At 40.9% G+C, this 27,112-nt stretch overlaps 2 protein-coding genes across 2 annotated transcripts in view; both read right to left on the bottom strand.

The window, feature by feature from the left end:
• Positions 1-1,983: 1,983 nt before the first annotated feature.
• LOC115057758 (annexin A13-like) lies at positions 1,984-10,879 on the bottom strand. The gene is made up of 11 exons (XM_029524956.1): positions 10,756-10,879; positions 9,553-9,628; positions 7,181-7,275; positions 6,913-7,083; positions 6,000-6,033; positions 5,662-5,741; positions 4,920-4,988; positions 3,723-3,824; positions 3,548-3,623; positions 3,351-3,463; positions 1,984-3,195 (listed from the first exon to the last, which is right to left on the bottom strand). Exons 1-11 carry the CDS (start codon positions 10,768-10,770, stop codon positions 3,076-3,078), a joined length of 951 nt encoding a protein of 316 aa, XP_029380816.1. The 5' UTR covers positions 10,771-10,879; the 3' UTR covers positions 1,984-3,075.
• A 2,967-nt stretch (positions 10,880-13,846) lies between these two features.
• Positions 13,847-27,112, bottom strand: part of LOC115057548 (probable G-protein coupled receptor 158) — a 52,257-nt gene continuing 38,991 nt past the window's right edge. The window contains exons 8-13 of the mRNA XM_029524701.1: positions 22,836-22,974; positions 19,084-19,189; positions 16,827-16,973; positions 16,094-16,337; positions 14,975-15,531; positions 13,847-14,809 (exon numbers count right to left, since the gene is read on the bottom strand). Coding sequence (XP_029380561.1) covers positions 13,847-14,809; positions 14,975-15,531; positions 16,094-16,337; positions 16,827-16,973; positions 19,084-19,189; positions 22,836-22,974 — 2,156 coding nt within the window. The remainder of the gene's footprint in view (positions 14,810-14,974; positions 15,532-16,093; positions 16,338-16,826; positions 16,974-19,083; positions 19,190-22,835; positions 22,975-27,112) is intronic.

Below are 27,112 nucleotides of genomic sequence, written 5' to 3'. Positions count from 1 at the left end.
TAAGTCAGATGTGAAAATTGTATTGTGCATGTTTGCTCTTGGCAGAAACTGCCAGGTGTTTCCCATTACACATCAAAGAACCAAGTTCCTTCACCGTGAATTTAAACTGTTGAAATTATATTAGCTGGGTAGTTAACTTCCTAATGGTCTTCCTCCACACTTCCACCAACAACCCACTCCCTCCTGTTCTCAGAGTGCTGCACCGCTTTGGCACCAGATCAAAAAGCATATTATGATCCCAGCCATATGTTCTATCAAAACTAGTAGACCACTTGATACTATTACGTCGGCCTTTGAAGTCGTGACCTCCAGGTTAGTGTGTGCTATAGTGCATTCGATATGCCATGATGTTTAGAGATCAGTGCCGCTATCATGCAGGTTTGTGTCTTGGAGGTGCCTGGAGTCTCAGGATTTATTGAAAGGCTTTTGACACGTTTCCCACTTCAATTGTCTAATTGTCCCAAGTTCATGGTTGCTTGACCTGACTTTTATTATGAATAAAGTATGTGCGCCACACTTTATGCAACTAACCTATTTATTTTGCATGACATTTGTCAGAAACTAGACAGAAGACCAGAGACACTAACCATAGCTGACTGCGAAAACAGAAAGAAAACATTTTCCGAGGCAAATTGAAACCACCTCCAGGCTGTTGGGTGGCTGACTGGGTGAGTTATGGTGGCCTGAGGATAATAAATGTCGAAGAAAAAAGGTCAGAGCACGAGAGTGCTGGGGGTGGAGCTCTGTCGGGCTGGCGTAGAGGGCCTGACACATTAGCACTCAGAGTGATAGATTACAGATGGAGGGAAGGCCTCCAAGTATATAAGCAAGTACGAGAGCATATCAGTGTATGTGTTATCATGTTGACTATCAAGGAGTTACTGTAGATGTCCGACACATCTTTTGCTTGGATACAATCATTATTGTCAGTAGGTTTCACAGCATTGAAAATACAACAGCAATGGTTATAAAACCAAATTATAGCAGTCTGAATGTCTTACAGCAGTCTCACGCCACTTAGCAATTAATCAGTTAGTTTTGTTTCAATAATGCTGATTTAAGGACTGTATGAAAGTTAGATGGGAGAAACAAGGGTCAGATGGTGGAAGGTTTTTTTCTCATTCAATTAGCATCTTAACATCCAGATTACAGCATAATATATTATATTATAGCCTCATTGTGATGCATTACTGTTAAATTGAGTTTAAGTATTGAATGATATGGAACATCATGATATGTTATATCATTTCAATAGCCTTTCTTCTTAATATATGAAGTAAAGAGGAGGATGCAAATGTTTATGATCTGTTTGACAGTGAAGCAAACCTTTTTTTTTTTTTTTTAACAGTGCCTTAATTAGAAACGTCTTTCTTCTAAGACAGAATGTTTGGGATAGAGGGGATTTCCATCGAAATGCCAAAATATAGAAAGCGTGCTTCCCAAATGTGTCCTTATCTGCATTATGCCCGTTTTTAGAAGCTGCAAGAAGCTGTGACCTCCGCCTTTGTCTCACATTAACAGGCATGGGAGCGTTTGAGAGCAGCATGAGGGCGATGGTAAGCTGGGCTGCATATGGCGCACAGACTGTGGCCATGCAGGTAGCAGGAATGGGTAGAAAGCAGGTGTCCTCCCAACTCTGCCCCTTGATATCGGAGTGAAGACAAGATTAAGAAGGAGAGATAGAGAAGGAAGGCATGCAGGGAAAAAAAAAAAAGAAGAAAGTTTTGGCCGGGAAACTAACGGTGGGAATAAAAGTGAGAATCAGTTTCTCCCGTGCATCTGGAAACAGTTCTCACTTGTTTTGAACTTCTCCTCTGCTTTCTCTGCTTTTAACTCACCCAGAGCCGTCCCACTTGGCGGACATATGATCAAATGTCATATAGGTTATCTACGATTTTCATTATTTTATCATTTTACTATGATCAAATGACATGTCTCCTTATTTTCCTGAACAGCAGCTCATACAATATTATAGTCCAGGCAGCTGTTCCTCCAGTGGTGTGATACTGCCCTCTACAAGACATAAGGAGAATAAAACATGAACTTCTTTTGGAGTTAACATTTATTACTACATACATACGTACATTTCTATATAAGTAAATATGTCAATTTTCTTTTTGATGAAGACAACAATATATCACAGCCATTTATATGACTAATATTACTTTTAAATGGGTTTAGTTAAGATAAATCATACTTGAATTCAGAGCACACTTCATGTATTTTTCAGTATTAGTATTATCATCGAACAATCTTAATTTCACTATGAGCTCATGAATTTCACACTGGTATTTTGAAGACTTACTGTCAGGAAAGAGGAATAATGCCACTGTCAGAAAAGGTGTAGAAATGTGAGAACATGGCAGTTTGTGAGCTGTGATTAAAAATAATTACAGTTAAAATCCCACAAAGCATTTTAGGGACGTGACTGCAAAGACTGAAAGACTTTATGCTTTTGATGGCAGGGTAATCACGCCTTCCTGCATCATGAACCCTCTGGTGCACTCAGGTATCAGAGGTCAAACGTGATAATTCGGCACTTGTGTGTTGAGTGTTGCAGCAGAAAGGAAATTGCATCGCTAAAATTTTATGAAAGGCATCTTTGAGGCAAATCGAAGGGGAGTTGGTGATGACAAAGACGAATAAAGTGACAAATAAAGAGTAAGAGGTTGTACTTTGTATGTCGAGCAGCAGCAGCCTCTTTGGCTTAAGCTTGAAATTGTGTAATTGCATACAAATACTGTAAAGCTGCTGATTGTGAAAAAAGAACTTCATTAGCTTAAAGCTCAGCTGCACAAGATCTATGTAAGTTCCACAATTTTCGCTGAGTGTGACGTTCTTGGCAAAACTGTGTATAATATATTAATGGTTTGGTTTTTGGTCCATGCTGCAAAGACATCTGACTGATTCTAGGAGTAAAGAGAGAGAAGAAAAAGGATTTAAGTGCGAGGAAAGGTAGAGAGAGGTCGTCCAAGTGAGTGAGAGAGACCGTTAAAAGCGGTAAAAGGAAGAAGAGTGAGGAGAAAGAATGAGTAGGTTCAGAGTTTAAATCAGTGAGAGGGAAGGGAGGAGAACTCAGTGTAGGATCTCAATGAGGAGACGCTTGAAATCTCCACCACACTCAGAATCCAGGGCATCTTTCAGGGTAACATCGTACTTCTCCAGATACATGTCCTTAATTGTCTCAAGGTCGATCTGTGGGTCAGCAACATAACACTGTTGTCAACTTCTCTTTGGCGATTATTGATTTTGACTGTCTACACCACTCAAAGTTGTTTATGTTTACATATTCATATTTCATTTGGTAATCTGGAATTAAAAACATCACAGTTACTGTTACGCACACTTACCTCTGAACGGCCAACAATGATGCGAATAAGTGTGTCCTCATCGGTGCCCAGTCCCTTCATGGCAGCATTGAGGCGACGAGCAAAGAATAGCTGGGGATTCTTGGCACACCGTGCTATAGATCAGAGACAGAACCAGGACATGCCGTTATGAAGGGAAATGAAGACTCCCATCAGTTAATTGGTGTGTTCCTTCTTACCCAGAGTAATGTAACAATCCTTCAGGGTTCCTGTGGCCTCAGTGTCAATGGTGTCCAGAATGTCTGTCCCTGAAAGCTGAAATGACAAAAAACACATGATATAAAAACTTTTTTTTTTTTTTATCAAAACATTGCCAAAGTTGCTTTTTCTTAATTAACTAAGTTCCGTACTTACAGACTCATAGGCCTTAAATGTGGCCTGGAGCTGCATGTAGTTCCTGTGTGTCAGGATGAAGGTAAAGGTTGACTCATCTGTGCCAAACCTCCCTTCTCCGGCCTGACAGGAAGAGGAAATAGCACGTCAACTTCTGGGAATATGTCTGAATGTTAGATTCTTCTCATGGTTTAGCTCATTTGATGAGAAGAATAAGTGCAGTTATTAATTGAAGGATGATTCTCTCGTGTGCATTTTCTAGAATTAAAAGCTGAGATCTGGGAGTGTAGCAAATAGAAATTATAGCCAAGAAGTTCCATCTCCCCTCAGCTGTACTTTCATAGAGTACAGCTGACTGACTTCAACACTGTGAAAGGGACTATAAACCATACAGCAATAAGACAAAGAACATTAACATGTAAACGTTCAATATATTTACCATCTTCACTGTCTGAGTTTCACATGTTAGCATGCTTGCTAGCAAGCACTAAATACAAAGTATAGCTGTGTCTGATGGGAATGTTATGAGCCACCATTTTATTCATTTAATCTATCAAGGACAAGTCTCAGTGACATTAATTGTTCATAAAACATAAAAAGATGGCCGAACCAGAGTTAGTGAAATGCTAATTTAGTTAGTGAGACCGAACATAAAAGACAGACCAAGTGGACTGTACATTATTTACAACAATCCCATAAAATGCCATGCCATCAATAAATAGTGCATATAGAGGCAAGTGTAATGTACAAAATTTTCAAAAGTGCTTGATAGATATGATAAAGTGGGGTTATGACAGCAAAGTGCTTGAATACCAGCGATGGTGAATTGTGGTGGAATGAGTAATGAACACTAGTGACATGAAATCCATACAGAGACGCCGGGAGGGTATTTCAGTCTATTAAAAATGTGATTTTAAAAAGGATTACCTGCGGCCTGCATGTTATTAATCTTTTTTAGATGAGTGTGTTGTAACGTTACTGCACACAGTAATACACAGTGATGAGACTTCACTGATAAAGGCTCAGCACCTTAAGACCAAGCTTTGACTTAATAAACATCATCATCACGGGCCCGCATGCCCGAACATCTATACCGAGGATCACATTACCCTGCAAACATCAGTGGGATTAAAAGGGGAAACTACAAGGAAGAGCTCAGATCCGAAGCAGTCTCGCAGTTTCACAGTTTCACAGCCCAGATTTCATTGGAGAACTTACCTCAAACAAAGATGAAGCGTCCTGTTCGGCTAAACCGTCATCCACCTCATAGCCTTCATCCCTGCCTGCCTGTAGAAAAATAAACAAAACAGGAATACGGGAAGGAGGAGATGGAGAGGTTTAAGAAACAGATATGCACAAGGTGATGCATACAGAGAGTGTAAGGGTCAAAGATTTATTCAGGTCAAATATAGATTACGAAAATAATCTCAGGCATTTATGGGGTAACAACCATCTGCTCCACATATAGGAAATATTCAAAGGCCATTGAAGTGGCGGCCGCTGTACAACACGAGTCACACTGTGTTAGTCATTTATTTCTGCAAGAAGGAAAAGAGAATGGAAGCACAAAAGGGTGGGAGCACTGCATGGCAGAGGAGGCAAGGCCTGCCAAACAATTATGTCATCTATGTCGAATGTCTCAGTGGGCGAATCCAAGCATGGACAACAATTCTAAGAGGCCTTCTCAAATGATGAAAAGTACTATTCATCTTTTTTGGATAGAACTGATGGCTTTGCAGCTGCCGCAGTCCCCTTTAAGGAGCACACAGATATGCTGCAAGTATGTTTCTAAAGAGTTTACCAGAGAATCAATTCTGTGAGGTGCTCTGCAGCTTTCACAGATCACCTTTTTGAAACATATTTGGCATGTTTCCGATGTTATCCTTTATGAAAACTTGGTCCACTTCAAGGAGCCCCCCAGAAATGATGAAAGTATGTTTCCAAAAGAGTCTGGGTTTACCTGCAGCAGTGAGATCAGCAGGTTCCTCACATCTCCACTGGTGTCATCTTCGATGTCGGCCTCCAGGTCACGTCCATGCACTGTGGGGTGGAGAGTCAAAGTGATTTTCTCTGCTCAGTAGGGAGTGAAATTTGAGCTTGAGAAGGACAAACACAGACAGTGTTTGTAGCCAGAGAGCGAGGAAAACATGGATTAACAGTGATTCATTCGTAAGAGCAACACACCCAAACCCGTCAGACAAACATAACGGTACGAAGGGAGAGAGGGAGAGAGAGAGAGCCATGAGAGTATCAAACTGTAACTTCTGAAAGCATGATTCAGCCTGGAGGATAACTCACCCTGGGCATACGCCTTTTTGTAGTTCACAATGTCCTGTTGGGAAAAAGAACATCAGTCTTTGTCAGCTAGTTAATCTTAAATTAATCTTTAATTTTTTAAATATTAAATTAAACGAACACACTTTTCTCATAGGAAGCATAATAGTGTCAGTTATGGAGGAACAAAGCAAATACATAAACAGTGACACTCCATTATAACCACACAATTTTGTTTTCGCACACAATCTCGCGAAGTTCAGGACCTTAACATTTTGTAGCAAAGCACAAAAACATGTCAATTTCAAAGCCAAGACTTACAGTCACGTTACATTAGATGTTACATTACAGACCTGAACAAGTCTGATGATTGATAGTTTTGGCAATCTGTAGTCAAAGTGTCCAATGAGCCGGCACGCAGATTAGCTGTTGTTTTTTCTTTTTTGTTTTGTTTTGTTTTCTTCTGGTTCAGGCTCACTTTTTTGTTGTTTTCCCTGAACACTGTGTGTCCAGAGCCACGCTGCAGACAAAGTTAGCAAGTAGCTGATGGAAATGCTGGAGGAGCAACAGAGCTGAATGCTGCTTCCCCTCAGGAGGAGTGAATATTTATGCTCTCATATTAGCCAAGCAGCTAAAACATGACTCCAAATGAATGCCTGTGTTGTTCCGTGTCTGCAGAGTAGATCAGAACGCCCTTGCAGATTACATTTATTTGGCAACTGTATGCCATTTTTGTTTTTATAACTTTATATCTCTGCTGCAACTAAGTGGACGATAAAAAAAAAAAGAAAAAAAAAGAAAAGAAAAGAAACGATAACGAGATAGTCATTTATTTGGGTTTATAATCTGTTAACCTCCTGTAATCTTTTGTGTGTTATGTAGTCAAGTGAGTATATATAAAGATAATGCAAAGCATTACTATCAGATATTGACCAACCTCATTGGTGGCTGTGCACAGGATCTCTACCAGCACAGCTTCATCTGTGCCCGCCCCCTTCATGGCCCTCCTCAGCTCCTTGGCAAAGTAAACATGAAGCGGGTCCAACATGGCAATGACGGCTTTCTCAAAACTACCTGTCAGCTCCTTTTTCAGGACCTCCTCCAGCTCCTGGGCCAGCACACAAATGATGCAGAGGTTACATGGGCGGTGGTTGTCATGTGTACTGTACTGTATATGAGAGAGGCAGAAAGAGGTGGATACTCACATCATCATACTTTTCAAAGTAGGCCTGCTTGATCTCCACACGCTGAGCTGCTGAGCGATTTGCCAGAATATTGGTGATGACTTCTTCATCAGTGCCTGGAGAGCAAAGCAGGGATCACATGAAGGACTGACTTTACATCCTGTCAAATACAGCAACATAACACATATCGGAATATGGCAGTACTAAAGCTGAAAGAGGCTGGAAAGGCATCACAAATGAAGAACGCGACAGTTTGATGTCAATGGGTGGCAGGTCAAGGATTATGCAACCAAATATTAAATGTTATTTACTTTAAAGCTATCTGTTCCTTTCACTTCTGCTCACCTAAAAATGGGGTGGTCTGATACAAAAGGTCGTATGTCCTAAGTTGCATAACACGTGTAAAAGTAAATGCCAGGATATAAAAGCTGAAACTCTGAACTCTTGTCTCATATTCACCTTTTGATCTTAAACCCAAATGTCTTGAGTCAACAGCAAAAATAAAGGGAATTGGCCTTGCCGTTCCAGTAATTTTGAAAGGGACTGCGTAGCATCACAGAGTGCCGGTAAATTTATCTCCATTCTCATACTGCACTCACACAGAGCAATTTAAAGCATCGAATCCTCTGTCTGGCACATAACTGAACTTAACATAACTACTTGCTGGGCAACTCAGTTTGTAAACTGCCTTCTATTCAGCAGAGACATGACCTAACAAATAACTTCTTAACATTCTTTTTTTTTTTTTTTTTTTTTTTTTTAATGTTTTCCATTAATTTCAGCAAAGAAAGCAGGAAATCAAGCTATGTCTAAGCTTTGGTTTACTGTTGGGATTCAGACGTCTTCAAGAAAAAAGAAATCGTCTCTATAAGAAATTTGTGCTACACCCCACTCCCCCCCCCCGAACCAAATGAATATCCAAATGATATCCAAATGAAAACCATCACTGATCCTTACGAGATTGCGTGTGGGTTTAATGATTTTTTTGTGAATGTGGGCCCCACTATTGGAGGAAAAATTCCTACCCCAAGTGGAAGCCCTTTTGTCTATACTGATGGCTTTTTTTTTCTTTTAATAGCTTTGATCGCCCAGATGAAGATGAAATAATTAAAATTATAGATCAACTCAAACCTTCAGCTGCAGGTCATGATGACATCAGAAAGAGGTAAAACCACTAACTTCCATCTTTTCACTTTCATTAGAAACTGCCATTGTCCCGAATGACCTAAAGATAGCCAAAGTTATTCTCCTTTATAAAGCTGACAATCAAAGCGTTTTTTCTAATTATCGTCCAATCTCAATATTGCCAGATCCTTGAAAAACTTGTATACAGATGAACTCTCCAGCACATATATTCAAACACCATTTTGTACAACCATCAATATGGCTTCCAAAAGAGACATTCAACATACACAGCTTTATTACATCTCACTGATCAAATTTCCTCTGCATTAGGCAGTAACGAGTTTGCATCAAGCGTTTTCCTTGATCTGTCTAAAGCGTTTGATACGGTGAACCATGAGGTTCTTTTGTCAAAACTGTCTAGATATGGGTTTCACAGGGATGTGTACAAATGGTTCAAGAGCTATCTTGTCAATAGAAGTCAATTTGTTTATTTTAGTAACTGTATGTCCAACAAAAATGTTATGAGTTGTGGGGTGGCACAAGGTTCGGTTCTTGGCCCTTTATTATATTTGATTGATGTAAATGATCTTGCTGTTGTATCTAGCTCTATGTCACCTATTTTATTTGCAGACGACTCAATCTTTTTTTTTTCCCCATAAACACTTTAAAACCCTCATTACTGAAGCTAACTCTGGACTCCTAGCTTATTCAGCATGGTATCAATGATGTCTTCAAACATAAAGAAAACATTTTGAATAATTTTTGTTGATTTATTTTATATTTATTTTATATTTTCTTTCTTTGTGATATACTATTTGTTTGTCGTGTTTTATTAAAGTGAAAATCAATAAACAAACAAAGAAACAAACATGCTGGCTTTTACCATACATTGGGAAATATATCATTTTAAGAAGACTTGATTTCACTATACCAATACAATAATTTGTCCTGCTGTAATACAAGTAAGAGCAAACATACTTGCTCAAGGCCAAGCTGTAATTATATGACCAAAGCCACGATGTGAACTGTGGCACTGAAAGATCACCTTTGTGAGACCTCCTCTTCATGTTGTGAGGTTGAGAATGTAAGTTTCCATCCTCTTATCTAACAAGGTTGAGCTCTGATGATTATTTGTGGCTTATTGAAGCATTTCAAGAAAGAAACGTGTTTCCATGTCATCAGTTTATTTCCTCAGTATTAAAGGACCGATGAAAAGCTGTATGTGTGAAGGAGAAAAACTGCATAGTTCGAAGAATCAAAATACTCACCCAAACCTTTACATGCTTTTCTGATAGCCTTGATATCAGCTGTGACATCAAAGTCCTCATATGGGACTAAGGTGGGCTGGATAATAAAAAGTTACAGGGTCATTCAAAATACATATTGTATATTACTCATAAAATCCATGTTAATGTAAAAGCATTATGCCCTTAGCACACACTTCTATGATCGTGCAGGCGTTGTCTTATTCATGTACTGTAGGCTGCATCTAAAGCAGCAAGAGCTTATTAAAAGAGACCTCAAACATAAAGTTAGATTTAAGTAACAGTGTAAAGCTCCAGTTTGAATGCTTCCACCTCATACAGAGTAAAGAGGGGCTTTATGATATACATCCAGCCGTAGTGTCCTGCAGGCAGTGGGTGCAGCCCGTCAGGCCTTGCTGAGTCATGGGGCAGCAGCAGTGCAGCCTCCTCTCCCCTCTTTTCCTCTCCTCTCCTCTCCTTCGCTCTCCTCTCTCCTCCTTTCCTCTCCTCTTCCCTCGACTCCTCTCCCCTCCTTTCCTCTCGTCTCCTTCGTTCTCCTCTCCCCTCCCTTCCTCTCTTCTCCTTCCCTCTCCTCTTCCCTCGTCTCCTCTCGTCTCCTCTCCCTTCCTCTCGTCTCCTCTCCTTTCCTCTCCTCTCTCCTCTCCTCTCCTCTCCCCTCCTCTCGTCTCTCCTCTCCTCTCCTCTCCTCTCCTCTCCTCTCCTCTCGTCTCTCCTCTCCTCTCCTCTCCTCTCCTCTCCTCTCCTCTCCCCTCCTCTCGTCTCTCCTCTCCTCTCCTCTCCTCTCCTCTCCTCTCATCTCTCCCCTCCTCTCCTCGCCCACCCCATCTTCAATACAATGCAGCCTTATTGATCAGAAACACCTCCTCCCTGCTGCTGCCTCCTGGGCTGGCAGGAACACTCCCTTTGGCCAAATTAACTGCGCAGCTCCTGCTCCCTAACACTTACCCTGCACAGACAGCTAACCCACAAAGTGAGGCTTTGATATTATTTTGAGGGTGCAGCTGACTCAGTGGCGACCTGATGTGACCTTGTCCCTGTTAATCAGTCAGTTATGACCTTTCCTGACACTTCCTCCTATTGCATCATTGCCTCTAAACCTTAAAGTGGAGTCCAACCCCCTCTCCCTCTCCGTTACACTCAGGGTTTTTCTCATTTTGGCATCAGAAGTTGCTGAAGAAAATAACAAATAAGATGAGGTTTTCTTACCTGGACGTTGCCCATTATAATCCGTGCTGCTCTTTCCGGGTATGAGGTGACAAATCAGAGCTGTGTGTTGTGCTGTGCTGTGCTGGTCTGGAGCCGAAGTGGTGCGTGTCAGGTCGGATGTGTCGTTCCTGCGGGGACTCAGCCCTGTCCGGTGCCGCAAGGATGACGTCACCGCTTATTCATTCAGCAGGATGGATACACAAAGTCCACCTACCAACTGTTGCAGTAGTTTCCAATCACGCATTCATCAAGTCCTTATTGATACAAGTAGCCATTAACAGGATTATTTATAACTGTTTCCCCTAAATGTTTCCCCTTTTACATCCACTTAACTCCGCTTCACACTTCTGACAATGTTTTTTTTTTTTTTTTTTCTCTCCGCCGCATTTTACCTTCGAAATGTGAAGTTCTTAATAATATCAGCAGACTCACAAACGGGTCTTTTTCAGCCTGCAGATTAACCTGCTACACATTAATAATAATAGTAATATCTATTGATGTTCCATCTTGATTATAATAGCTTTCATACAGTTTTTAGTAAACTAAAAACAAACCGAAGTGTGAAACTATAACCAGTTCAAGTGCCTAAAGTATCGAAAATAAAAGCATCAGAATGGTCCCCATTAACGTGATTGCTTCATTTTATGTTACAGAGTCATTACTATGCATAAAGATGTAAAATGTGTAAGGGTGCAGCCAGTTTGCACAACGTTACAGCAGTTCTTCTACAGTATATGTATAGTTTTTTACACTCAGTAGACTCTTATTGTGAAATGTTACCTCACTAGAAATAACAGCTAAAAATATATAGTCCACTAAAAAAAAATGCCACATTATACTTTGACATGTAATAAAACCTAAATGAAGAGGCATTCAATAAAAATAGCAGTGAAATATACTTCCTGTCTCATCCAGATATGAAAGGATTTTTGCTTCCCACATTTGTCTTATTTCAGATATTTGAGCAGTCTACGGACTGGGTTCCTGTCCTCCACATGGTGGTAGTGTTGTACAGACTGCTTGAGCATGAAGCGTGTGCTGCTGTCTGATTAGCATTGTAGATAGTAAAACTTACTGTTTTATATTGAAAGCTGATACGCAACATATTTTTTCGTGTATCTAAATCTGTAGAGAGTGGCACAGCTCACAGCCAAAGGAATGGCAGTCAGGTTTCATAGAAATATTTAATTCAGAGTTGAGAACAGGGTATTTACTGTATGTACATGCAACACAATATGAATGTACAATATAAATACTCCCATGTGGATGCTACAACAGTTTGTAACACTTTACAGTATAACAAGCATAAAACACATTTAGTGGGCAAGTTGCAATATTCCTTTTCAAATTGCGTTTAAAACCATCTGATTAAAAAAAAACCAAAAAAAAAAAAAAACCTAGTGAAAGTTCAATTGGTGTAAAATGTTTATTTATCAGGCCTTCCACAATAAAAGATACAACTCCTGTATGCCTGATGACAAAGAGAAAACTAGTCTTGGACTTTTACAGGAAGTTTTATCTCAAACATCTGATAAATCCATGACAGCATCAGACATCTATATTTGAAAAAGCTTGTGCTTTTTAGTATTAAGTATTTCATAGTATATGCAATGGTTCTTTATGCCCTCTGGTGAGTTTCAGTGTATCATGGCCCCATGTATTTTCACTGTCATGCATACACAGCCATAATGAAGCTGAACTGACTACCATGTGTGACTGCAGTTGTCGGTGGTGGGTGGTCGGTCACAGGACAGAGAGTCTGACTCTTGCTGCTGTTGTTGTTGTTGTAGTAGATGATGTTAAAATGGTAAATTGGTTCGTTTTCTGTCTGCAAGGATGCAGCAAAAGCGGAAGCTTTGGTCATGCACAGTCATAGCTTTAGCAGTTGAATGTGTGCAAACAATTGGAGGAAGGTGCATTCAAGCAGATGTAAGATATGGAAACTATGTCATAGGGAAAAAAAATGCATTATTCACATCATCCATCCTATTCAGGCTCGGGTTTGGTCCTTGAAAGAGTTAGATACTGCAGCCTTTGTGTTTTTCTATTTGATCTTTCCTCTATCTTTCTCAGCTGGGACGTCCGGGGTGGAATTACTGAGCAAAGAGTAAATAAATGTCAACAGCAGGGATGGCCTCAAAGGTATTTTAGAAATGCTTAGCTGTAACTGCAAGTCGCTTGAAATGTGTTTGTACATTCGCGATAGCAATGCACATTATTTCAGCATTTAAGCATTATGCCGTACATTAGGAGACACATACCATAGGCAACAACATCAAAACGTTCCACTGTCATATTTGAGTACGATTTAGCCAATAAACAGTTAGTTATTGGATGCTTGATACAGCAATTTGCCACATGCAAGGACTTTTTTTGTCTTTTTTAGAAAAATGCATACCGTATATGTGAAAGTCTTACTGAAACGTACAGTATTCGTACATTTAGCTGTGCTGAAATCCTCCATTTCTCTAATCAAACAGATCATCCTCATGCCATGAATTATGGATTTGGCCTAAAGGTAAGGCATCGCAGTTATAGTCTGGGGCTTTGGTCCCACTTCTCTAAGCTAACAAACTATTTTTCCTTAGGTCTCTTTAGCCCGCTGGCTTTTATCATCAGCATCTGATACATTAAGTCTCCTCTGACTTCCTGCTTAATCAGAGCGCCATCAGTGTTGCAGGGGAAGCATAAGCCACTATCAATAAGCTCGTTAGGTGAAGCATTTACTGCGTTTGTGGACAAATGATTGTCTGATCAGCTGGTAAATATGATTCATTTACAGCGCGCCTTCATGTTGTCGGTGTGATAAAGCATATGTACAATGGAACGGGCAAATGGGCAAGCAAAAGTGCAGACTTAAACTTCCTTTAAAGTGACTCCAAGGTTGCATTCACTGTAATGTAATAACAAGAAGGTCATGTTTGGATTGCATCAGTAGAGAGTAGAATACATTTTCTTTACTGGATGAAATCTGCCAAACAATGGTGACTCAGAGAGAAACTTTCATGTCAAATTCAATGTTAGATCTTTGCTTTGTCCACTGTGCTTTCTGTCTGTGAATATAAAAGAGTTAGTGTTGCTGAAATAGACATCATGCCCTTTCACCACAGTCTTTCTCCTCGTAGTCCCATGGGCATACGTCAGCCGTTTTTGGCCCACTGATGGCTGCAGGTTTGTGGCTGCTACACAAGGAGCTCTCTCTCTTCCTTTCTGGTGAGAGTTTCGTTTTCTGAGCGTAGCTGGCGTGTGAGTCCTCTACCTCCTGCCTCCTAATCTCCATCCCCTCTGGGTCTCTGGTGGAACTCCTCCGCCGCTCGGCAGCTGGGCCGCTGCACTCCGATGACTGGCTGACCCGTCTCCTCTCTGACGCCGGCTTGCTAGAGGAGCTGCGCCTCTCTCGGCTTTTCTCCCTCCCTTTTTCCTTCTCTGCTTTGTGGTTGGATGAGCAGGAGCCTTTCCGTTTCTTCTTATGAGTGGTTGGGCTGTTGCAGATCTTCTCTTGTTTAGGCGAAGGTGGGTTGGCGTAATCCCACGGGCAGACCTCGACCATCAGAGAAGGAGGCTGTAAAAGGCTGCCCGTGGACTTGGAGTGGTCTGAGTGGAGCCCTTTGGGTTTCCCATCAGTGGGTGTGACGCTTTTCTTACGCCTGATCCTGTCTGGGGAAATGGCATCTGAATCTCCTCCCAGCATAGGCTGCTCATCAAATTCCCAGGGGCAAACATCTGGCTTGAGTGGCAGAGGTGACCTGGGTGGGCGGGATTTCCGCGTTTCCCTGCCTTCCTCTCTTTCTCCTCCTTTATCTTTGGAGCGGCGTCTGTTGGAAGGGGACTGCCCCGGTTTTTGCCTCTGCTGGTACCGGCTACCTTTCGTGATCCCCGAGCTGCTGCTGCCCCTCCGGCTGCTGGTGGTCTCTCCTGGAGCAATGGAAACATGTTTCTGCGTTTTCGCTTCAGATGGGGTCTGGGGTTCTTCCAGCTCCCACGGACAGACCTCAGACACGTCATACAGGTTCTTCCCCATCTCGGAGCAAATGGATGGCTGGCTGCCACTCACCTGTTAGAATAGAGATTTAGAAAATCAACTAAACTTTGGGCCTCTTTGCTGCATGTTTTGCATGCGATATCCTACACTGTTCCAGGTTCATGTGTCTTTAGCGAGCTAAAAATCACACAAGGCATCAATCCATTCATATTTGGAAAGGAGTTGTGGAGAAGTTACCTGCTGTTTCATGATGCCTATTTTCATTGGTGTCTTGGAGTACTCCACTGACTGGCTGATGATCATTTTTGGATAATGCTCAGGCGTCTCATCGACCTCAGACAGCATCCTGCCCTCCTGTCCCTTCAGGCCCTTCTTACTGGCATCCTCCACACTTTGAGTCTTGTTGGTAAGCCCCGGCATCTTCTCCTTGGCGCTGGCGATGACACTTAGAGATTTCTGCATGATGGAGGTCCGCAGATGGACGGGTTTCTTCTCGTGTGTTAAGTTGTGAGCGCTGGCTGATTTCCAGAACAGTGGAACAGACTCCGTGGACTCCGCTGGCTCCAGTCTCGGTGGGGTTGCAGCCGGTTCTAGCTGCTTCTTGGCATGTCTTCGTCCGATGAGGGAACCCAGAAGAGATCCTTCTCCACCAACTCCCACCGGAGTCATCTTCTCGCCTGTGGAAGAGCCAGTTTGGCTTCCAGCTTCATCATCCTGGTCACAGACGTGGTCATAGCTGAGGGACTTCTTCAAACCCGTGACTTTATTCTTGAGAGAGTCATCGCGAGGTTTGCCTGAGAGAAGAAGAATTCGCACACTGGAGTGACTTGGGCTAGATATATTAGAGTGGCATATTTTATTTTCATTTTAAAATGTTTGTTTACTTGCAAACATGCAGGCAGTGGATGGAAATATCAGCTTGCTCAGTAAAGAGCAGTGGTCCCCATTAAATGTCTTAGCTTCGTTTAGGATCGCTGTGAAATGTGGCCGATGTTCCCCATATGAGCAATCCTTGCGACTTGCGTGTCCCCTTGAATTTTCTTGATGCCACAACAGCAAGTCAAAGTTTTCTCTTCAACAGTTGACGTTCTTCTACAAGACCCAGGCCATGAGGTCTGAGCTGGTTTCTTGTTCCCAATATATTTATTTTACAAAACCATGTCTATAGCCTGCCTCAAATAAAAATATAAAAAATATAAAGGCAGTTTCTGTGGCTGTAGAGAGTGCAAAGCCCTCCAGGCTCAAACTCATCTAAGAGCTCAGTCATGTACTCAATTTCAAAGGTGATGGCTTCTCTTAATTTTCATGCTGCTGTCATCAACCAGCCTGAATTAAACAGGCGGAACAGGGACTTACCGTGGTGGCTCGGCTCAAGTGGGTTCCGCTTCAAGGTGCTGCGATTGCTGCCATGTTCGCTTCCGTCTTCACGGCTGCACTGCCGGTGTATGTGCATGGTCTCTGGGATCTCTGTTATTCGTTTCATCAGGGAGCGGCCAAGGCCTTTCTTGGAGTTCCGCTTCTTCTGCAGATGCGGGTTATTGGCGAGCATCTTCTTGCGTTTGTAAACCTCCAGCTGAGCATAAAGCTTCTTCAACTCATCCTGAAAAAAATCAGGGGACAGCCAATGTTGGACAGCTTTAAAAATCATTATGGCAGCTGTATAAATGATTCCTAGATTCTTGGTCAACTTTGAGGCAAATAACTCTTTACATTCATTACATTTCATTGCCATTATAATTTTCTGTATTATTATGGAAACTGGAAGCCAGAGCAATTTACAATTTGTAAAGTGTGAAATGGCTTCAAACACAGACTATCATTAGAGAACATTTTGAGAGTTGATGGCATCATGAATCAAGAAATAATGTTTGGATAAAGAATGGGACTTCTAATTAGCTGAGATCTTTCTTTTAAATTTAAATGTACAAATAAGAATTTTACATTTATCCTATTATGAAACATGATGGGACAGTGCTATTGTAACGAGTAACAAGTAAATCTCTGCACAAATAGCAGGGATAGAGAGGAATAAGAAAAATCTTCGGACTAAACTTGACTTAATATCTTGTGATTGTCAATGCTAATTCACCCGTATGTCTTCAGGGTCCAAGCTGTGCTCGCTCCAGGCTGAGGTGATGCTGTTGTTGAGGTAAGAGCCAGATCTTCCCATGTCCAACTCCTCCTCGTAGGCTTCTGTGGCAATATCATCCCTGGCCTGAGTCCCTTTGGACAGGAACTAAAGCAGATGGAGAGCAAGGATTTAAGAATGGCATCACTGACCCTGTGGGAAGGCTGAGAAAAAGATGCACGACTGGAAATCGGAATATCTCATGCAATATGATCTCTGGCCTGCAGGAAGCTCTATTTCTTTATTGAAGCGTAGAGGTATCGAGTTGAAAGAATGGATATGGTGACCATTGAAGGTGGGTTAAGGGTGAACAATGTTTTCCTACAGCAAAAGATTTTACTGACATAGATTTTATGTCAGGCTAAAAATAACTTTCGTGCTTTCAGTAAACTTTGTTGAAGGTGAACAAAGTTTTCTCTCCAAAACGATATTAGCTTAGCTCTGTATTACCAAAGTAATGAAAGCAATTATTGTTTTTGCATTCAATAATTGCAACTGAACTAAAAGTTCTTGGCAGTTTCCCTGACACAAGGCAAATGTGCAGTGCTAAGAGGAAAACTCCTGCTGCTAAAGGAAGCTACATAAGTACTTAACTAGTTACAAACTCAGCCTCATTAAAAGATTTAAACATTAGTTACTCAGGTTGGAGTCAAGGTTTCTTTCAATTCCTTTTCTTATTTTACGCAGCTATGCAAATTGTGTATAATGAATTCAAATGTATGCATTTTAGTCTTCACCTCCTCGCTTGGATTGCTATATCGAGAAACATAAGGTGAGACAAGATACAATAACCTGAGGGGAAAAAAAAGACAAGTGTGACTTTGACTTAGTCTTTTATGGGCCACAATGTTTAGCTCTGCTCTAATAAAAAATGTAGGAACAAAAGAGAGAGCAGATATTTAGCTCAGATTTAGGAACAGACGCTGGTTGAGATTAGCTTCCTCCCATTATGCTTAATTATCCCTATGTACTCAACTGACTTGTACATCTGAGGTGCCTAATTAGGAAAGAATGAAAGAATGGAGAGCGCTGATGGTGTATTGCATTTCTCACACAGCAGGAGAATTAAATGTTTTTCATCAGACAGCACATGAAGACGCCCGTGGGGATGCTTAGCTAAATTAAAATAACCACTAACGCAGTTCGAATGAGTTAAATATAATGGTGGCAAATGTTGGTGTGTCTTCCAGATCGCTACGGTAATATCAAATGAAGGAAAGATGATTGATGAAATGTTCTGCGTACGCGCTACAGTAACACAGAAGCCTCTCTCAACTGCAAGGTTTTCCAAAAAATACTGTTATGAGAAGGACAAAAGAGATCGCGTCCTGTGTGAGATGCTCTCCACTCAGTCTCTCTGGTTAGTTTCCCAATCAGGTAATGTAGCTATTATACCTAAACTGTGGGGAATAATAATTAGCTTTGAATCCTCGCGCACCTTTTTGTTGGTGCCTAAATAGTTATACTTTCATCAGCACAATCAGATTAAAACAATTTGAGTAGACTGAAAGTTCATATGTGCTCAGTGAGTGAGTATTGGTGGCGTTATTATTTTATAAGCTATAACACACAGTATAAACTAGTTCTCAAAAATGTCTCTCTAAAGTAGGATCCCCTTTTCTATGTCCTTCCTCGCCCATGAATGCTGACTCCCAGCAAGTTTAGATGAAATTGATTTTCCTAAAATGCGACTGTGGATCTAAAATGCAAATGAATGAAGTGTACTGAGCATAAAATAATTTTTGTTTTCAGACATGAAATGACTATTTGTTTGACAGGAATTAAAAAAATATATCTTATGAATGCCCCAATTTAGGCACAAAATGAATATAGTGCCATAAAATGTCAACTCGTGCTACATGCTATGATATAAATACTTTGTAAAAGTCCTGCATTCAAAATTGCTCACTGATTAAATGATGTGTCTAAGATGAGCAGTCGCGTGTTGTAGCTGCTTGAAGTGGAGCCTTTTTAAACTAATTCGCTTACAGGTAGCTCATTTACAAATTCTCATCCTTGCTGTGAAATAATGAAATAATTTCAACCAGCTGATGGAGCCACACAGAGATGATGAACCCAGATTCTGGCCTGAAGAAACCCAACGCCAAAAAAGAGTACCGTTTGTATAGTTTGTAAGTTTAAAATCTATCAGTATGAAGCTGTTAGAGCCCCGTTAACTGCTAACACACAGCTAACAGCTCCGGCTACAAAGTATTACCTTTGGAACAAGGAGCAGGCCCAGAGTCACAGTCACAGTCAGATGAGTGTGAGCAAAGAACAACATGAGCATCCAGTCAGGGTGAAGTCCCGGCACCAGAGAGAACCTGCAGGAAACACAGCAACAGGAGAGACTCAGCTGAGGCTGTCTGTGATATACGCACAGTCACACATGCACGCAGCGACGTCAAAGGCTCTCTAAATGAGAACACTACGAAATGTGCCACAAACCTCGAAGCAATGTCCACGTAAACAATCAAACAAACACGGTAAACAAAAGTTTAGACGAAAAACTGTGAGGATTATGAAGATGGCGATTTATTGGAACCAGTTGCCTCCTTAAGAAATATAATCTGTTGATGTTATGAAAAATGTGTCCACTTTAACGTGGTGCTGAGGCTCGATACACTTTTTAATGCTCGCTATTGTAGAGCCTCAGATAGCTGCCAGATTAATCACCTGAGGATACTGAACACAAGTTTGAAGCCATGCTGGAGGCTACTACAGTTCAAAAGAAGACATTTACTTTGTTGTTATTGCTAATTAGAACCTTTTAGCGTGCTGACACACTAATAAAATGTTGAACACGGTATAACATGATACTGTGTAAGCATAATCATTCATCTTTATCATCATTGTTGGTCGACACATTGGTCTTGTATTTTGTTCCACTGCCTCCTCCTCATTAAGTGGCACGAACTTTGTTTTTCTGGCCTTCAGCTTTGTTCCTTCAGCAACTGTCCCTCACTACAATAGACACTGGGGGATAACAAAGGTGCAGGGAAGGAGAATAAGATACTTTCATGTAGTGGCTCTATGTTCACATGCTGTAAAAACACACAAACAAAAATAACTGCAATCGAATTTAGACAGTAGTTCAACAATGTTACCTCAACCATCTCCTTTTATTATGCAATACTCAGTGTAAGCATTTATCGCCATGGTTACAGTGAGATTATTGATGGGGGTTCAGCTATCAGAAGTCGTTTCAAATGTTATCTTTCTGCTTAGATTTCTCAGGATGTTCCTCTGCTGCTCTACAGCTCAACAGGTTGGGTTGGTTTTAAGAAAAAAAAAAGGCAGACTTTTATTAGCATAAAAAAACCAGAAACCAAATATGAAGACAAATAATTCTGCACAGCTGCAACTTTGGTAGCTTGTGGCTTCTTTTAATGACTTAATGACTTGTCATCATTGCTATTAATGCATGTTATTGTAGCTTGGTATTGTACCCACAACCCCTGCGGCTCCAATTGCTGCTGTAGAATGTGAAAGTTCACAAAAACCTAAATGGGCATGAACAAGTAGCTACATATCAGCGTCAATTTTGAACAGCTAGTGAAAGTCCCACTATGACAGATAAATCAATGCAATATTTCTGAGGTATTGAGTGTACTATGCTTAAAAACATCTCTTTGTATCAGCATGAGAAACAGTGCATTTTAAACAGTGAAATCTAGAAACAGATGTTTCTCATCATTTGTAAAAGATCCACCGAGGTGGCTCAGAGGTTGTTTGCCCTTTACTCCTAATATACACATTCACATTCATAATTCATTAGACATCCAAGAGCAGTGTGTGTGTGTGTGTGCGTGTGTGTTTATCACCCTTACCCCACCAAACAAACACATCACATTCCCCACAAGTCGACGCTTATCTCTAGACCCCAGCAGCAGACCGACTCTGTCAGCTCAGAAAAAAAATAAACACCTCTCTAATGTTTTATTCCTCTGCAAGGGAGAGCAGCTTGATTTATAACACTTTCACACTTATGATGACGGCGTACCCATTGGACTTTTTGGTTTCTTAACAGATCTTTTGTTTTTGTTTTACCAAACACAATAGATGTCTGACAAATGAACGAATATTCAATCAGGAACAGTTTTATCAGACGTATGGCAAATGGGATTTTTCTGCCTGTGGAGGCACTCTATTAAAACCACCTGACCACTTTTATTACCTGCAACAGGAGTGAAAAAGCAGCTATTGCAGCATGTGGTTTAGAAGTCCTGCAAAATTTGACTATAGCTTATATGCATATTTTCACAGCGTAGTTTCCCTTTCAAATGAAATAGTCCAAGCCCATATATTCAAACACTGGTACAATAAAACAGCAACACAACATTAATAGGCACACAAGAATATGGACGTGTTACAACTTAATCAAAGCCATATGACTGTTTAAGGTGATGCATAAATCATTTAGAATATAATTTATAGTGAAAGTAAGCTAATAAAATGAATAAATGCCCAAACGTTGTAGAAATCACCAAGTTAATATTTTATTTACCTAAGTGTTTATGGTCACTTATGTATGTAGTGCAGTACTCAGCTTTATCTTGGTCTCCACTAATTCCTGAGGAAAATATTTTATTGTTCAGCAGCTGATATTCAGTTGGTTGCTACTTTGTCTGCTTGTTATTAAGTTTTGGGAATGGGAATGTACTGTAAAAAATTTTTGCGTGTCTTTAACTTTTGCTCCCCAGGGAAATATTGGTTGGTGGGATCTGATTTCGGAAATAATTGTAGAGAAATATATATATTTCCATCTTATTTTTCAAAATTTTCCTTTTTTGTTGCATTTATATGGCGAATAAAATGGCATTAAAGAAAACGTAATTATAAGAATGAAAGGCGCGTGGCAGATGATGTGCTGCTGTTTGTTCTCAGCCCACTGTTTCTTATCTACCGAGGAAGAAGGGTTCTACATTTCCCCGAAAGGACAACTCTGGTTAACAACTTATCTGTCTTGAAATAAGGTTTTAATGAAAATACTTCCATGAAATGAGATAAAATAAAAAAAAAAAACAAAAACAAAAAACTGGCTGTTGCTAGGTAACTGACGGATTTTGTATTTGGGAATTTTTAAAATATGCTGGCGTAAATTATCAGAGGATGAACTCAGTTAGTCTCTCCCTTTCCAACCTAAGACAAGGTAAGATAACCTTTATTCATGTCTTAGTGGCTCTTACATGATATTTTTTTTTGTCAATATAGAAACACTGGTTGTTGCAACTTTAAGAAAAGCTGTCCATAATCTAGTACTGTAAATAGATCAATTACATGTGATGATTATATTTATATATTACTATTTCATCTCATACTAAAAGGTATTTCCAAAAGAACTAACATGTTCCTAAATTAGAATGATATCTAACGTTTTACATAGTAAAGAAAGTGTCTAATTAGAGACAACACGGTAACTGGAGCAGTTGCTTTGTACGTCTGTGCGAGGCAGACAGAGAGTTTATTCTGGGCTTTGGCACAGTCGATGTATGTTGCGTCTCTGCCTAGGGAAGACATTTTTTATTCGCCTCCTGTCAACATGCTTACCCCGCGCTCTGCTGACAGTGTTCATTTCCCTGATGAAGGGGGTGGGTGAACTGTGCCTTTCATCTGACATGTTCAACACTTGTAATGGCCATGCTAACAGGCAAATATCCCTATGACTATGACTGAACAACAGCTTGTGCTGCAAGACGGGGTAAAGTCATCCAAAACCCTTTTCCATTATCTGTGCCATTTCCTCATTACTGTCCCAGAGATGTTCATCAAGTCAAAGTGTGATTCTTCATCGTTCTCCAGTCTTAGCTCTGCTTCGTACCTCCTTTATGTCCCACTCCTCTCCCTGTTCTCGGTCTCATTCAGCATGTTAAGTGATGGAATGTACCCATTCACCTCTAACCACATCACTTTTTCTCACTTACTCTTCCTGCGCACTGATGCTTGATCCACCACATTCTCCTTACTAACCTGATGATGTGGAAAATGGCCGATATGAGGAGCTCGTTGTAGATGGCCACAGCCATGTAGCGTGGTTCGTGGAAAGCTGAGGGTACAGTTCGGACAGCGTAGCAGAGGTACACGCCCCACAGCAGGAACAGGAACTCCGCTGGGTGACAGATAAAACACACAACAAAAAGTCACAGAAAGAGTAAGTTCACTGCATTTAAAATCATTGTCCACGTCTTTAACTTCTTTCTACTAATTATTATTATGGTATCAAAGTCTGTTTCTCTCTGAGAATGTAAAATGTCCCCTGAGCTGTAAGGATTTGTCTTTTCAGCCGTCACATCGACTTAAAGGGTTAAAAAGTAATGGTTCAACATTTTGGATACAGTCACACTGATTTTCTGTCACAGACACAAATGTAAAGAGCTTTTCCTGGTAATAAGTGAGGAAGCACTGGTGAACCTGGCTCTGTTCTAAGACAAAATAGCATCCAGTGTTCCTTAAGATTACAAATTAAAGGTTGGATTTCCTTTGTTTAATCGACAAACAGAAATTTTGAAACAATAAAACAATATAAGACTCAAATCTGTCTGGGTTACACAGTTTAAACAATTATTTCCATGAGTAAACATTAGTAAAAACCGATTATGAAGCAGTTAAGACACACTGGATTCATTCATTCATCTTCTACCACTTAACGGGGGGTGCTGGAGCCAATCCCAGCTCACTCTGGGTGAGGGCAGACCCTGGACAGGTCACCAGTCCATCACCGGGCCAACACACAGAGACAGGTGGGAGGAAACCCACACAGGCACGGTGAGAACATGCAAACTCCACACAGAAAGGCCCCAGGCCGGGAACTGAACCCACAACCTTCTTATTGCGGGGCAACAGCACTATGGACAGTGGAATTGTAATATGGATATTGCTTGCACAATGTGGAATGGCATAGTGATAACAATATTGGGGTGCAGTGTTGTGCCGTAATATGTATATAAATGTGTGTGCGTGTGTGTGTGTGTGAGCGCAGGAGGGAACGCACCCACTCCTACTCCTTTCATGTTGTATCAATACGTTGGTCCTTCTTTGACAGACATGCACAGTGTTGATGACAGGAATGTATTCCCAGACATAGCTTTTCCTAACTCAGTCAGGTTTCCTTTCATTTGAAGTGTTTCCCACCCAAGCGAGGCAGCTCTGTCTCTGACTGCTTTCTGACACATCTCTACTATCATCTGATCTCACCAAGGTCACACATTCCAAACGCAGTTTACACGGAGGATGCCGCGAAAACGCTGGCTGGCTTCATGCTTATCATCACATGTCAGAGCCACCTCATGGTATGTTCACAGCCTGCACATTATCATCGAAATAGTCAGTGTAATGAGACTCCGAAGATCATTGGATGTAAAAAAATCAATGCTAATTATTCTGGATCTGTTGAAGATGATTCCTTAAAGGATGCTCCTTTTTGGAGGCATGAAATTATCTCATTTTGTACCTGCTTCCCCTTTAGTTTGAAAACACATAAATAACTAAAATGAGCATGTATATGGGTGTGTACGTGTGCGCGCGCATGTGCTGTTAGAAATATTCCAAACAAACTTTGGTATGTCTCTAAGTCAGCACTTCTACTCTGATACAAGCCAAACAAACTTGTTAGTTTATTTGCAAACAGCAAAAAGAAGGAAGAACTGTACTGAGGACTATGTTGGCATATAAGTCCATGAAGTCTTTACAGTGATTACAATTAATATTCATGAATTGGCCTAGTCTATAAATCATCACTAATTACATGGTGCTTAGCCTCTGAATCGATATGCATGGAGAGCGGCTCACAAGAGGAATAGGACAACAATTCCAACTAATGCAGATTAACTGCATATTCAGATTATTTGTTTACTGCTGCCATTATCAATATGGTTATGCATCAGCTTTGTTTTGCTTTGGATTTCAGGACAAAGCAGGATGAGTCATTAATTTCTGATTAGACATATAATGTTTTGTATAATGTTTTTTGTCAGTATTATGATATTCGTTTCATTCTCACGGACATGGCGCGCACCGTGATTTGTTAAAAATCCTTCGCTGTCCACTTCCTGTCCTTCACCGTAGCCTGAACACGCTGCTGTGTTCTGACTGACTGTCAGAGAGCAGCAGGGTTTCCTCATTTCCCGCCTTGTCTGGCATCAACACCCAAATGCAAACTGACACACGCACACACACAGCTGTGGATACAGAGGCAGAGAGATTGTTGTGCTCTTTGTGATTAATTCCATTTAAATTAGCTCTCTCTGAAGATGTTTCTGTCCCTCTGTCCTGTCTCCAGAGTGTCCTTAGCTGTCCTCCTTTCACCAGCTCTCTTCCTCTCAAGCCTTTTCGCCTGGTGGAAAACCTTCCTTGCATCATTGCCCACATCCCTACAAGCGTCATACTTCACAGTCTCCTCTCTTCTTTTGCCCTGCCACTTCTGTCTTTCCCTCTCTCTCTTTCTTTCTCACTCTCCCTCTCTCTCTCTCTCTCTCTGTCTGCCTGTCTATCAGTTTTCACAGGCAGACCAAGCATTTCTCAGGGATCCATCTTTTGCCTCTTTCTGAACAGGATTAGTGTCCCCTGCTGTCAGACTGGCTTCAGTGAGGTGCCCATCACTGGCTCCAGCTTCAACAATCTGTCATCAAGATGTGACTGTAACGCAGTACACACAAGACTGTTTGGGATTTGAGAGATACTTGAAAGATAATACCTGCTACCTCTCAGCAGTCCAACCACTCTTCGTTCCTGTAACTTGGTAACTGTCATCAATTCTTGGCTTTTTAAGGACTGCAGTGTGTTGATGACAATCTTGTCTTTAGATGGAAGTTAAATATTATTTCTCACTTTGAGCTTTGGGAGGCTGCGTGGAAAAGCCCCTGAAAATCAGGCCAAAAACAAGGTTCCGCACTACTTTTGCCATCCAGGTAATTTTCTCAAGTCCCTAAAGGACTGCTAATGCCGGCACATATTGGTAACTTCAGCCATAGCTCAGTTATGTCTAACTAATTTACATTTCATGTATGGCTTGGCTAGAAACATATATACTGTATAATATTGTCTATGGATTAATGTGGATCAAAAGACTCATAGTGGTGAGAGCAGGATATAAAATGTTAGGATGAAATACCAGGACAAGCAGCACAGTGGTTAGTGCTGTTGCCCCAATAAGAAGGTCGCAGGTTCGGCTCCCAGCCTGTTGAGTTTTCATGTTCTCTCAGTGCCTGCGTGGGTTTCCTCAGGGTACTCCGGTTTCCTCCCTCTGTCCAAAGACATCATGTTTGGGTTAATTTGTGACTCTAAATTGTCCGTAGGTCTGCGTGTGAGTGTGAGTGGTTGTTGGTGTGTTGGCCCTGTGATGGACTGGTGACCTGTCCAGGGTGTACCCCGCCCTCACCCAGTGTGGGCTGGCTTTGGCTCCAGCACCCCCTGTGACCAGGAAGTGAATAAGTGGTAGAAGATTAAGGATGAATGAAGTGATACGCAATTTTTTCAGTAGAGATAACAAATCCTTTTGATCATACTTAGATTTACTTCAGTATGTTTTATGACATTGCAAACTACACCCCTTCACTTTATTGCCTAGTTAAAAGTAGATTGCCCATCCTCTTGAAAGTCCTTTGAGACAAGAGAAGGGTATGCCATTTTACTTATCCACTGTTATTCCACTGTTAACCTCTAATGTAGTAATGGTCATTAAACTGTTGCCAGATTATTGGGCTTCATTAAAAATCGCATCTGCATACTTTACCTTTAAAATCAAGTCCAGAGGTTTATCAAAATGCTTCTTCAAAGGTATCGCACTGAATAAACACGCCTGCCAAAGCACGTTAATAGATAGATAGATAGATAGATACTTTATTTATCCCAGACTGGGAAATTGCAATATAATAAAATAATTACTTTTTATGTAGTCATATACTGAGGTCAAAAAATAAAATGAAAATTAGCCATAACAAAAAAGCTACAATAACCAGCCAGTAATGTCTTTTAGCAAGTGTTTTTGGTTTTCGGTTTAAAGAGGCAGCTGTATTTATCTCAAAGAAGCAAGTCAAAGCAGAGCACAAACAGCAATAGAGGAATTGTTCTCTACCCTTGCTGGAAATTTCAAGATGCACTTAAACAGCTTCAAACAGTTGCATCTCTTTGAGCTCAGACCTTTTTCGGCTAGTACCCTCAGCTCCAGCTCAGTGCAGTACAGAAAAAGACTGAACGGGCAACAATACATGAGTTGCTGGTGACACAATAATACAAACTTATTTTGCAGT

Source organism: Echeneis naucrates, chromosome 17 (assembly GCF_900963305.1).
Source record: "Echeneis naucrates chromosome 17, fEcheNa1.1, whole genome shotgun sequence".
In the NCBI taxonomy this organism is placed as follows: domain Eukaryota; kingdom Metazoa; phylum Chordata; class Actinopteri; order Carangiformes; family Echeneidae; genus Echeneis; species Echeneis naucrates.
Note: the sequence above shows the minus strand (reverse complement) of the source record. Positions and strands in the feature narration are given on the sequence as shown.

What these genes read in the sequence shown, in the direction of transcription:
- LOC115057758 (XM_029524956.1), bottom strand. An exon ending in TGTGCACAGCCACCAATGAG is followed by an intron (nt 6,034 to 6,912) that starts GTTGGTCAATAT and finishes TTTTCCCAACAG; the next exon opens with GACATTGTGAACTACAAAAA. An exon ending in CAAAAAGGCGTATGCCCAGG is followed by an intron (nt 5,742 to 5,999) that starts GTGAGTTATCCT and finishes TCCACCCCACAG; the next exon opens with TGCATGGACGTGACCTGGAG.